Source organism: Hibiscus syriacus, unplaced genomic scaffold (assembly GCF_006381635.1).
Source record: "Hibiscus syriacus cultivar Baekdansim isolate YM2019G1 unplaced genomic scaffold, ASM638163v2 tig00111342_pilon, whole genome shotgun sequence".
Lineage (NCBI taxonomy): Eukaryota > Viridiplantae > Streptophyta > Magnoliopsida > Malvales > Malvaceae > Hibiscus > Hibiscus syriacus.
In genome coordinates, this window is record NW_024063066.1 from 295280 (window position 1) to 309002 (window position 13723).

The following is a 13723-nucleotide window of genomic DNA, read 5'->3' on the forward strand; positions in this document are numbered from 1 at the left end:
TTATTAATTTCAATAATCGAGAGATTCAACAAAATAACGTTATGTAGTCATGAACCATCGTATAATTTACCCTATATTTAAAGGATAAATGGTATTAGGTGGCAATTTACTTTGGAAATTTACTATGTTATGGGGTTAGGTGCAAATTCACGCAACTAATCCTCCAATGCATTGCTTTGACTCAAACAAGGAAAGCTTTAGTTTTCAAGTCATTGGGAGTAAATTCGGTTCGGTGACGAATTTAAAAATATTTTTAAGGGTAAATACATATATTAACAATATTATTTTTTGTACGTAGATAGATATAAATAAAATTTTAGGATACGCATTTGATAAAATAAATAATAACAAAAAAAATCAGATTTCGAGATAAATACTCCTCTCCCATCTTAGAATTAATAAAAAAACATATATTCCTTGTTAAGTTTGGGATTATGATGAAACCTTAGCCCATCATCACAAGTAAAAATTTTGAAGATACTTATCTGAATTTATATTCACTGACTTTGAAGATGCTTAATGACCAAGAACCATTCATAGTGTAATTAACATGCATTTCCACTTCCCTACGCATCTCTAAAAAAAGGGAGAAAAAAACGACATATGGTAGAAATTTTCATATCAATAATGATTAATTAAGTGAACATCGTTACCAAGAGGTCATGTCCTTTTCATCAGACGTTTCTGTCAAACTTTTGCTGATTGTATCAAAAATATAATTTACAGGTTGTATAACATAAGCTACAAGGTATAATTTTATGATTGTTAATAATTTACAGAGCTTCTAATAATGATAAACTTATTTCATTTCTCGAAGACGTTCCCGCGTTGCCGGGTGAAGAATCTGCTTCAAAGGGTTTCTTGCAAAACAAGAAACCAGGTGGTTAGGGGAAGGCAATTCATTGGGACTTCCCAACATAGGAACCGCAGATGACACGCTCGGCCTCTCCTCGGGATGATGCAGTACATATAAAAGGCTAATGTGAATGTAACGTAACAGCTGGGGTGGATCACCATTCTCTACTAAGAAATCATCAGCAACATCCGAAGGCTTCCCTTCGGACCATAATCTCCGACTCCATGCCTGCAGCAAAATTCGAACCTGTTAAGAATTTGTAATTTGTGAGAAAACATTAACAATAATAGTATCTGCTGACGTTACATGTTCAACGAGGTTCTCCCTTTGATTCGCATGATAAACCCTCCATTCTTTCTTCCACTTATAACCTCCAACAATAAAATCCCATAGCTAAAACATCCGATTTTACCGAACACAGACCGTCGCTAGCATATTCTGGTCCCATATAACACTGCAGAACATTGCCAGATAATGAAAATGAAGTTTTTTTAATTGGGATTTATGGATCAAATAATGTGGAAAAGGGAGAAAGTACACTCACTAAGTTCCAACGACTCTATTTGTATTGGCTTCTGTTTGATCTCCAAAGTTCTTGCCATGCCAAAATCCGAAATTTTCGGATTCATCTCACTCAGCTGTCAAGTAGAACATTACTAGCTTTTAAATCTCTAAAAATAATCCTCAACCTCGAGTCTTGCTGAAGGTAGAGTAGTCCTCTAGCAATCCCGCTGATGATTCGAAGAATCTTGGACTAGGTTAAAAATTCTCGTCTCGTTTGATCTACAAATTACCTATTCATGTTAGTCCTGCATCTTATTTAATCAATGAAGAAGCATAAGTGAAAACAAAGAGACGTTTATGGACCATGGCAGACATAATTAGTGTTACCTTTTAACTTTCCCCTGTTTCTTCGAATGTAACAAACGACTAAAAGAAACCCGAAATGGAAGCAATTACAGTTGCAAGTATGATGGCAAGCTTTACCTTAGCCTTTTTCTTCAGTTCTGCCATTAAGTCAAGATGCACAAATATCACTTATTTATTACACAAAAACCCAAAAAGAAATGTTACCACAAGATGTAATAAGAACATGTTCTAGCTTTGTGAACCAGTACCTATTTCTGAAAGGGAGACTCTTATGTAAAGATCATGATCATCCTGACCATCTGATTGAAATTGTTTGATATCAATTAGATCACTGAACCAGACCACACAGCCAGTTAGCTCCTCTTGTAACATATAAATTAGTGTAGGCCATGCAAGAACAGATCCTCAAGCACTTGGCCCTGCATTCCTTGAGATTCATAGTTTTATTAACCCAAGAATTTGTGGCGTCTGGAGTTCTTATAAAGTCATCCTCACTCTGGCAGTTCAATTGCTTACTGTGTATACACCCTCCGGTATAATCGGCTGAGTTCCATCTTTCGGGCCATTTTGGCCTGAACCCTGTCAAGCATTGACAACAATCCGGAAGCTTATTGCTATCACAGTTCCCATTTGGACCACAATGTCCATATCTGCCACAAAGGTCAATTGGCGAGCTTAAAAACAGCTGCCAGGTTTTAGTTTCTGGGTTCCATGTGTACCCTTGCAAAGGTTCCTTCATAGGAGACTAAGGTCATGCCATCGGTGAATAACTCTGATGGAGAAATGGTGTCAATTGTTGCAACCAAGGCTTTTGAGAAGAAGATGAGGAAACAACAAGCAATGCAAAAACAGAAACCCATTTCCATGGATGTCTAGTCTGATAGGCTTGCTAAATTCAGCATTAGATTGAACATTCTAAGGTACATGCATTGCCTGTAAATGCAAGAGCAAGACTTTTGGCTTGAATAAATGAACATCGGCAAGGGAAGGTCGATGGTTATTAGTTAATAAAACTTTGTCTCTCTCTTCCATTGTTGTCTCTCTCTCTCTCTTTCTCAAAGCCAAGAAATTGTTTGACCATTAATTTGTTGCTTGATTTTTAAATTAGCATTATATCTTTCTCTTTATCAATCAACTATTAAGCTACTTAAGTGAATGAACAAATGAGAAATAAATAAATTCTCTGTATATTCAACAATTTCATTGAGAAGACAAATTCAGGATTAAACAAAGAAACAAAAAGTATCAATGAAAACCCTCGAATTCAAGCTCAAAAGCTTCCTCCAACAAAAACCGAGAAGCTTCCATCAACTCAGGGCTCAACCTGAACATCAAAACACAAAACTCCATCTGGTTAAGCGCACCATCGCCATCGAAATCACCTTCTTTCATCATGGACCTCAGATCATCATCGGTCAAGTCTTGTAACCCCAAGAGTGCCGAGTTCTTCTTCAGGCTATCGAAAGTGATGACCCCTTTCTCACCGTCCATCAACAGGCTGAACCCATTGCACAGCTCCCCGATCAGACCTTCCCCTCCGAGCTTCTTGGCCATCACGGGCAAGAAATCATGGAAACCCGAAGCTGATGACGATGAGTTTTGTGAAGCTGGTGGAGGAATCGCAGACATGGTTGATGGTAATACAAAAAAATGAAACAAGAAGGAAGAAAGTAGAATCTGGAAAATGTTTGATTGAGTGGAATGTCTGGAATGGAATATATAGAAAGGGGTTGAAGGAGATAAGTTGAGATTTCCGAGAAAGAGAGGCCATTGAAGGACAACTAAGATACAGGTAATATGGATGTGAAAGTCTGCAAGGTTTCTTATTGGAAGGTAGGATAGGGATAGGATTGTAAATTTCAGCGAAACAATAGAGAGCTTTCTTAAATATTTTTCTTCGTGATGAAGAAAGAACTTAGGGTAAACTATATATTTAGTCCCCAATCTATTCTAACAATTCTGTTTTGATCATTCAACTATTTTTTTTTCAAAATCATATCTAATGTTACGTTTTAGTTTCGCTTCGATCACTCATTGTTAAAAAATCACCTCTTATGTTGATGTGTCATCGTAAGATAATATCATGTCATTGTTAAAAAATATCATAGTCAACAAGTTAACGTTCAACTTAGAATATCGCCAATTTTTTTAATAAAAAATGACAAGTTTGGAACATAATGAATAATCGTGTGTCCATTTTATGTAACTTTTAATAGTAGAGGGACTCAATAAAATAACACTTTATAGTTGAAGGACCCTATAGTTAAGAGACTTAATAAAATATTATCTATAATCTGAGAACTATTTGTGTATTCTACATAAGTATTTTTATTTTTTTTAAGTACTTTTAAATTGGATATGTTTTTTTATCATTAATATAATGTGTTTTATCAATTAAATATTATATTATTTTCAACCTACTTTTTGAATACAAATTTTGAAACAAATAATTTTTTACTTAATTTCATTAATTTGGAATATTCTTAAATATATACAAAATTAAAAACATATATAGTTATTAGAATGAGCAAAACTCGATTCGACTCTAAAAATTGATTTTTTTTCTACTCGGCTTGATTAAAAAAATCGACTTCAAATGACTTCAAGTTGTAATTTCATAAACTCGACTCAACTTGAAAAAATTTCAAGTTCAAATCGAGTTGTAAAATACAACTCGAATAATTCAAAAGTTTTAGTAATTAGTGGATGAATTTTCAAGTTTGAATAATGTTCATCAATTTTATATAATATATGTATATCACATGTGAAAGAAATATTTATGTATTATATTTTTTTATAAAAAAAAAAGTGCACAAGAATGGATTGTTATATATATGTATTGTATATGATCATAAAAACCCATTTAAATTGTAATTGAATAATATCATAATATTATAAATATTTATAATTAAATTTAAACAGAAACTCGAAAATTCGACTTGACTCAACTCGAATTTTATAAACTCGATTCGACTGGAAATTTATTTAAGTCAACTCCGAGTCGTAAAATAAGACTCGTCAATTCAAATAACTAGAAATTATTTTATTTTAATTCAATAACTATTTTATTTAAGTGTATATTAGAATATGTGTATTAATTTTTTTATTATTATAAATAAAAATAAGTTTATATTTTTCCGTGATTAAAAGTAAAAGAATGTAGTTGTAGGTAATGAAAGTAATTGAATATAAAAACCCTTAAAATAACATAACACATCCTCTCAATACACGCTAAGACATTATACTTAGGCTTAATATAAAAATAAGTGTTTAAATATACCTCGAAAAAAGTTTTAGTACTTAATTTTTTTTGTTAAAAATATGCGTCTAATATTTTTTTCATTACCATTTTAAGTGTCCAGACGTTAACTGCCGTTAAAATTCTCATTAAGTGACACGTGTCACGTTATGATATTTTTGAATTGTTTAAAAAATATTTTATAATAATAATAATAAAACAGCACAGTGCGTTCCCCCTTCTCTCTCCCGGTTTTCTTCTCACCCTCCCCTGCCACAGTCAAAGATCGACTGTCACGGCCGATCAAACAGTAAACAATCGACCACCACATACGTTCAAACAATAGATTACCATGATCAATTTAAGGGATTTTTATGATTTTGAAACCCTAAAACAAAAAATTTTAATTACACTATTTTTTGGCGTTCGATCAATTGTGAAAGAATAGGGGTTTTGGTTGTGGGTGGCTGGTATGCCACACGTCGTTGGGTATTCGACCGATTGACGGTGTTGGTGGCAACCGACGGTGGAAAAGGGATTAAAATGAAAATTTTAAAAGTTTTAGATTTTTTAAGATTTAAAAAAATGTTTTTTTTTAAATTATATATATTTTATTTTAAATAAAAATTCTCAAAATTACTAGAACGTCACATGTGTCACTTAACAGCGATTTTTAACGGCAATTGACGTTGGGCACTTAAAAATGTAACCTAGAAAACGTTAGATACCAATTTTGAATGAAAAACTTTTAGACATTAAAATATTTTTCGAGACATAATTCAAACACTTATTTCTATATTAAACCTAAAATTTGTGGACCGATTTTAGTGATAGAAGAAATATTGATATTTAGAGAAGTTTTAAATTAGATCTATTGTGTCTATAGAATATACATATTATCCTTGACTAAGTAAAGATTTAAAATAAGACAAATAACATCACAATAAATATAATTGTGTAAATGTAATTTTATTTAAATTGCATATCAAAATATTTTCTTTAATTGAAAAACTCAATATTTTCTGCTTTAATACAAAATATATCAAGCTAAACAGAGATTACACGTAAAACTGGTAAATTTGATTCGTATCTGATTATTCGAACTGATTTATTTAATTTGAGACTTGATATAGATTAGAACAAGATAACTCAAAATTGATCCGAAATGGGAAATAACTCGAATCAAGCTGAAACCGATCCGAATTTTAGTTGGAACGAAAGTAACTCGAACCAAAATTAACCCAAACCAAAAGCAACCCGAACTGAAATAGCTCGAATTGAAAGCAATCCGAATTTAGTTTACTCATATCAGATCCGAACCGAAATTTGACCCGATTTTAACCTGACAATTGAGTCTAAGTGAATGACTGAATTACTTATTTATTTATTATCTATTTTCAGTATTGATAAATAATAAAATGGTGTATGCTTTATTCTTATTTTATATTATATTACTAGTTAACCATAACTTCTAATAATAGTTTAATTGTTTAATATAATATTTCCTCAGTTAAAAGATCATTTCTTATATGATTAATAATTTTTAGCTCTGCTTTTCGACTGTGACACATAAAATTCTTTATTTTAAAGATTTATTGATTCGATTTATTAAAATTAAAACTTCTAATTCTAAATTTGAGATGTGGAAATATATATTCACATTCAATTCTTGAATTATAAGAAATAAGAGACCGCACCAAAAGTTATGATGACAAAGAACGACAACTATTGACCTAAAAATTTAAAGGTTGACCTAAAAATCTAATTGAAAACGATCTGAATTGACCCGAAAATCTAATGGTTGACCTAAACTGAAACTAATTGATCTGGTATTGACCCGATTCAAAACCAACCGATCCGTTATTAAACCGATCCAAAAATCAATTGATTCAATTTTAATTCGACCCGAACTAAACCGGAACCAATTCGAATCTAAATCGAAACAATCTCAACTCGAAAATGATCCGACCGAATGACTCAATTGCTACCTCTAATTATGCGTTAAAAAATAGTCAGCATGAGTTAATCCAGAACGAGGGAAGTTTCTTTTGTCCCATGAAATTGCGTGATCATCAGTTTTCTTTTCCCCTTTCTTGTTTCTTTAATCACAGCTTTCAATTTACAGTTGGTCTTTGGTGGGCTAAGATATGCCAGGTATTATACGAATCACCAACATTCAAAGTATACAACTTTAACCCGAACTAGAATTGTCAAAGTAAACAAGTGAAAAACAAATGCCGAGTTTCAACCTTTCACACTCTCAAGCTGGTAGAATTAGCATGTTAACTAATAGAAAACGAATGCCGAGTTCAACAACAACCTCAAGCTCAGTTTGACTCTGTTAAAAAGTGTTGATATCTTTGAAAAAATCTTTCAACGTATGGAAATGCTAGAAGTACTGGATTCATTTCTACATTTTCACGTAATCCCTGGAACTAAAGAGTACAGACTATTCTTTAAAACTTCCAGTTTATGAATTTCAGGGATAGAAGATATTTTCGTTACACGAAAAAAAATAGAGTCTGTTAAGCTCAAATTTCGGAGAAGACCGGCATTACAAGATAAGGGTAAGGTTGATAATGATATATAATAATTTTGAAGTAACATTGACTGATTCTCAGGTTGAATCCACTATTTATTTATTTATTTTTGTCAAAGCTAACAGTTGTCCTTGTAGCAGCAACAAGATTTTACTATTATTTAAGCCTGACTGCAAAGGGAACTTGTAGTCCAGATTCTCGGAAACAAAATAATCGCTGACGCTTCATTATTATTTTAGATTATAGTTCTTGCTTACTGAGTATTTGTGGCACCGGTCAGAAAAAGGCTCCTTAGAGCGCTGAGGTTTCAAGTTTGACATTTATGGAGTTCTTTTTTTAATGGGGAAGTGTGATTATAAGGAATGTGATCTTCAAACTTCTTCAAAGTTTTTTTATCTCATCGATGGCGAGCTTTATCTTGCTTCTACTTTTCACCCTGATGTGGCGGCCTCATGTTACCCTATCGATTACGGTGGAAAGCTTTAATGCGACCGGTTCAATCAGAGATGGTGATACCTTAGTTTCGGCAGATAGAATCTTTGAACTCGGATTCTTTAGTCCTGGTTCCAGCACCAAAAGGTACTTGGGAATATGGTATATGAATTCGAACGCGACGGTTCCCTGGGTGGCAAATAGGGAAACGCCTCTCAATGACAGTTCCGGTGTGCTACATGTTACCAATCAGGGAATTCTTATCCTTGTGGATGGTAAAAGCAACAGTGTTTGGTCGTCCAATGCTTTGGTTTTGCCTTTGAGGCCCGTCAGTAGTCCGGTTGTGCAGCTCTTGGACTCGGGAAATCTCGTTGTTACCGATGGAACAGGCAACACAAGTTCAGAGAACTTCATTTGGCAAAGTTTTGATTATCCAAGCGATACATTCATTGCGGGCATGAAGCTTGGGAAAGACTTCGGAACTGGCCTGGAACGGTACTTGTCGTCATGGAAAAATCCTGATGATCCTTCACTAGGTATGTACACATACCAGTTTGAGCTATCCGGTTATCCAGAGATTTCGGTAAGAGACAGTTCCACCATACTATTCCGGTCCGGACCTTACAATGGTGTGCGGTTAAGTGGATTGCTTGAAACAAAAGAAAACCCTATTTATCCTTATGATTTCGTTTTCAATGGACAAGAGCTATCTCTAACGTTTAATCCACGCAACAGTTCAACTCTTTTAAGGGGAGTGCTAACTGGTGACAATGGATCCATAGTCCCCTTCACATGGAACGATCCGAATCGAGGTTGGATTCCAAATCTTTCTTTTTTCGTCGAGAACTGCGACAGATATGCATTGTGTGGTGCAAATGGCATATGTGACAACAAGAAATCCCCTGCTTGTAGTTGCCTGACAGGCTTTTCACCAAACGATCCCCGGGAATGGGATGCAGCTCCAGGGTCAGGTGGTTGCGGGAGAAACACTCCACTAAATTGTTCCGGTGATGGATATGTAAGGGTCTCCGACGTAAAAGTGCCGGAAACCAAACATTCATGGTTCAATGTCAGCATGAACTTACAGGAGTGCAAGGACCTGTGTTCTTCTAATTGTTGGTGCACATCTTATACTAGTTTGGACATTACAAATGGAGGAAGTGGGTGCTTGCTATGGTTTACCGACCTTATCGATACGAGATATATGACGAACAGCGGTCAAGATGTATATGTAAAGGTTGCCGCATCAGAACTAGGTATGAAAATATCCTCAATCCTTGAAACTTGGAAGTCTTTTACACATATTTTTTTTGAATCATTGGATTTCCTTGTTCTTGTTTCATTTCATTTTATGCTATTTGCTTTCCATACAGCTCCACAGGACAGAACAAGTCACGCAGCGAAAGCTAATAACAGAACAAGGATCATCGCTACGGTGTCTGCACTGTCTGCAGGAGTGGTGATTGCAGTCATAATCGTAGTCTTGTTCATGCGAAGGAAGAAAAAGCTGAAGGGTAACGCAATCGTTTCGTTTTCCGATTCATTAGCAATGTTATAGGAAGTTTTTCTGTGTTACAACTTTGCTATTTCACAGGATTGCCGACACACCACCACTCAGATAACGTTTCTGATTTTCAAAGTAGCAAAGAAGATCTAGATTTACCATTATTTGATTTAAGAGCTATTATTGCTGCTACTGATGACTTCTCATTCAAGAATATGCTTGGAGAAGGAGGTTTCGGATGCGTCTACAAGGTAAACTATATGATAAAGTACCATACAAAATACTATATGATAAAACGACCTAGACTAATGATTATATGCTTTTCTTTAGGGTGTTTTGAAAGACGGACAAGAGATCGCTGTGAAGCGGTTGTCATCGAGTTCTAAACAAGGAAACACCGAGTTCACAAATGAAGTTAAACATATTGCAAAGGTTCAGCACAGGAATTTGGTGAAGCTCCTCGGATGTTGTATCGAAGCAGATGAAAAGATGTTAATCTATGAATACTTGCCCAACAAAAGCCTGGACTTCTTTATCTTTGGTATGTCTTTTTTCTGATCCATGAAGTTCATTTGCTTATAATCTGGTCTCAGTCTCACTGTTGACTATATTCAAAGACCTAACAAGCAATAAAAAATGGCTTTTGGGAAGATAAAACTCAAAGCATGTTACTAGATTGGGCAACACGCTACCAAGTTATCAACGGGATCGCTCGAGGGATCCTTTCTCTCACCAAGATTCGAGACAAAGGATAATTCATAGAGATCTGAAAGCTGCTAATGTGTTATTAGACTATGAAATGAATCCGAAAATTTCAGACTTCGGCTTGGCTAGAAGTTTTGGAGAAAAGGAAACGACAGCAAACACAAAGAAAGTGGTGGGAACATAGTACGTAATGAGATACAAAACTGAAATACCATAGTTTAAACTCATAAACTTTGAAGCTTGTTTTCTTATAGTTCAGGGTTTCTCTTTCAGTGGTTACATGTCTCCGGAGTATGCAATCGATGGGCTTTACTCGATCAAATCCGATGTTTTCGCCTTTGGTGTTTTAGTTTAGAAATAGTGAGTGGGAAAAGAAATAGAGGATTCTTTCATCCAGACCATCAACATAACCTTCTCGGACATGTAAGTGTAGAACTATAAAACCATATATCGAAGATGTTAAGTTCTGTAGATGTTAAAACAGCTTTATTTGTATAGGCATGGAGACTGTTCTATGATGGGAATTCGATGGAGCTGGTTGCTGATACAATTAAAATGACCTGCAATCCCTCGGAAGTTCTAAGATCGGTTCAGGTCAGCCTACTATGCGTGCAACGCAGTCTTGAAGATAGACCAACTATGTCAAATGTAGTTCTGATGTTAAATAGTGAAGTTCCTTTGGATCAGCCTAAACAACCTGGATTTTTCAACGAGAGAGATCTGGTTAACGATACTTCTTCATCAGATGTTCAAAGACCTGCTTGTTCTAATGATTTTGCAATCACAGCAGTTGAGGCAAGATAATGCAGATTTCATGTAACAGTTATGTGTTCTTTTCTTTTATTCTTTTCGATATTTTCATCTCTTCGAGACTATAGTTGTCGTTGTAAGAATATATATGACTAACATTGAACTATGGATGATATCTAGTTAATCTCATTGATTTTCAGAAGTAGAATATAATAATTTGTACTTTTTTTTAAGTCCTGCTATAAGTAAATATAGTTTCATGCTTGTTTACAGAGATACAATTAAAGTGATAATAAATTAATGCCAAGGAATCTTGTAAAACATGACGTGATTCTATCGAGGCTCTAACGCGGTAATGATAGATTCATCTAATGATTCTTGCTAGCCTACGAGCAGACTCGGCTTGAGTCAGAGGCCTTTCCAAGAATAAACCAGGCTGCTTTGGATGAGCCAATGAACTCTCGCTGCACAACATCAGCACCACCAATGACATGGTTGGTCTATCTTCGGGTGTTGTTGAACACATGTTCATTAAGGTGACATGTCTTGAGATAAACACCTTGCCTGCATCATCCATACACAGTTAACCAAGATATTTTTCACAGAAGAACTTTAGAAGGATTTATCTGGTGATATTTTTCAATGCCAAACTACTCTTGACTTCTGAGTCATATAGAAGCACTGTTGCAGACAATACAAAACAGAAAATTTTATAAAGTTATGAACTTTTTGTCATTAAGGCATCTGGGAAGCATCTATCGTGGCACTAATAATGTAATAGTAGACTCATATATTGAGTATATTTCGTTAGCATTGGCTGAAAGAAGGTTTCTTTCGATGAAAAACCCAAGGCTGCTTCGGTTGGGGCAGTATACTCTCACCGCACAACATTAGCAGCACTAGTGACATGTTTGGTCTGTCTGCGGGGCGTTGTTGTACACATAAGAGAGCTATATTGATCTTAACACTTCAGTTTCATTGTAGGAGTCCACCAATCCGGAGTCGAGTAGTTCTAATGGCCTCTTTTCCATCCACAATCTCCATGCCTGAAAAGTTGGAACCAAAAATGATATAGTCCTATTAATGTTTGGAACAGAAGAATCCACAAACTGTTATGGTTCTGTCTTGATGTCTTACGTGTCCGAGAAGATTATGGTCATGTTCCGGGTGGGAAACTCCCCTGTTTTTCTTTCCTGCTATTATATCCAGAACCAAGACCCCGAAGCTGAAGACATCAGATTTCATCGAGAAAAGCCCATCCAAGGCATACTCAAGCGACATATAACTGCTGCAAGAGAAAATTTTAGATTGTAAGTTTAAAAGCAACGTGGAATAATGCACCAGAAAAATCTTGCTTATGTATATACATACTAAGTTCCAACTACTCTTATAGTATTGGCCTGAGTCGATCCACTCCAAACTTCCTAGCCAAACCGAAATCCGAAATCTTCGGGTTCATGTTACTATCAAGTAAAATGTTTCTTGGTTTGAGATCTCTATGGATGATCCTCAACCTAGAGTCATGATGAATATAAAGAATCCCTCTAGCAATTCCATCGACGATATGCATTCGGCTATGCCAGTCCAGTAGCTTGCTTCTCGTTTTATCTGCGACCAAAAAATGAATGACACAAGACCCTACGCGGTGGCCAAAACTAAAGTCATCGAAACAAGTTGAGACAGTAGGTTCAAACCGAAAATAAAGTAGTCCAAACTTTTGTTAGGCATATACTCATAAATCAACATCCTTTCATCTTTCCTGATGCAGCAACCAAAGAGCTTTACAAGATTCCGATGCTGAAGTGTAGCAATCAAGGTTACTTCATTTTTAAACTCTTCGAGTCCTTGTCCAGAATTCTTCGAAAATCTCTTGGCTGCTATTTCTCTCCCCTCAATCAATGTACCCTTGAAATACCCTTGAATCAATGTACCCTTGTAAACAGGACCGAAACCGCCTTGTCCCAGCTTGTTGTTGCTCGAGAAATTAATAGTTGCAGTAGCTATAGTTGCAAACTCCAATACAGGCAACTCTAAATCTTCCTTTCCATGTTCACCTGGTTGTCATTGAATTAGTATGAGATACATTGACAATGATTATAAAGCTGAATTTGTGTACCTGTTTTCCTACGCTTTATCTTCCAAACATACAACGCCAATGCTAGTATCGTTACTCCACTGGCTATTATGACAGAAGCGACTATGATTTCAACCTTTTGCAGTTCTGTTAGCTTTACTTTGCTTTGCATATGAACTGAAAGAACCGACGAACAATCAGTCGAAAAAATCGAACTTTGCTTTACTAGACCTGATGGATTTAGTAAGTACCTGGAAAAGATCGAACTGTTTCGAGTATCCTATTTGTAAGACACCTCATTCTTGTTCAAGACAAACATATAAGAATATACTGAATTAGATACAGTCACGGATCTGCCTGAAAAATAAACACCATTCCATGATCCTGCTCTAAACAATATTGCAGGTCCCTTCTTAAGAACAAACTGTGGCACCCCACGAGGATCAATCCTGATAGTATATAGGCCTGGAGCCGGATCTTCCTCACTTTTCCAGGATGATAGATGCCTGTCGAAACCGGTGACGAAGTTTAGTCCGAGCTTCATACCTGGTAGAAAGGTATCACAAGGATAGTCAAAACTTTACCAAAGAAAGCTTTCCGGATCACTATCTGTCATAACCATTTTTAGGTAAAACAATTAAATATTATTTTAAAAACGATTATGACTTTAATAAAAAAAATTGGTGATTATGGATTAATTAAAATTAAATTGAAAATGAGTCGCCATCGACCTTTGGGTTAGGTAGGTCGAATA

At 35.3% G+C, this 13723-nt stretch overlaps 1 protein-coding gene and 2 pseudogenes across 1 annotated transcript; 1 reads left to right on the forward strand and 2 right to left on the reverse strand.

Annotated features, from left to right (window-relative positions):
• Positions 1-183: 183 nt before the first annotated feature.
• Positions 184-3511, reverse strand: LOC120159131 (calcium-binding protein KRP1-like). The gene is made up of 2 exons (XM_039169788.1): positions 2956-3511; positions 184-195 (listed from the first exon to the last, which is right to left on the reverse strand). The coding sequence occupies exon 1, from the start codon at positions 3353-3355 to the stop codon at positions 2972-2974; it is 384 nt and encodes a 127-aa protein (XP_039025719.1). The 5' UTR covers positions 3356-3511; the 3' UTR covers positions 184-195; positions 2956-2971.
• Positions 3512-7927: 4416 nt separating this feature from the next.
• LOC120159130 lies at positions 7928-11042 on the forward strand (annotated as a pseudogene).
• Positions 11043-11645: 603 nt separating this feature from the next.
• LOC120159177 lies at positions 11646-13513 on the reverse strand (annotated as a pseudogene).
• Positions 13514-13723: the final 210 nt, after the last annotated feature.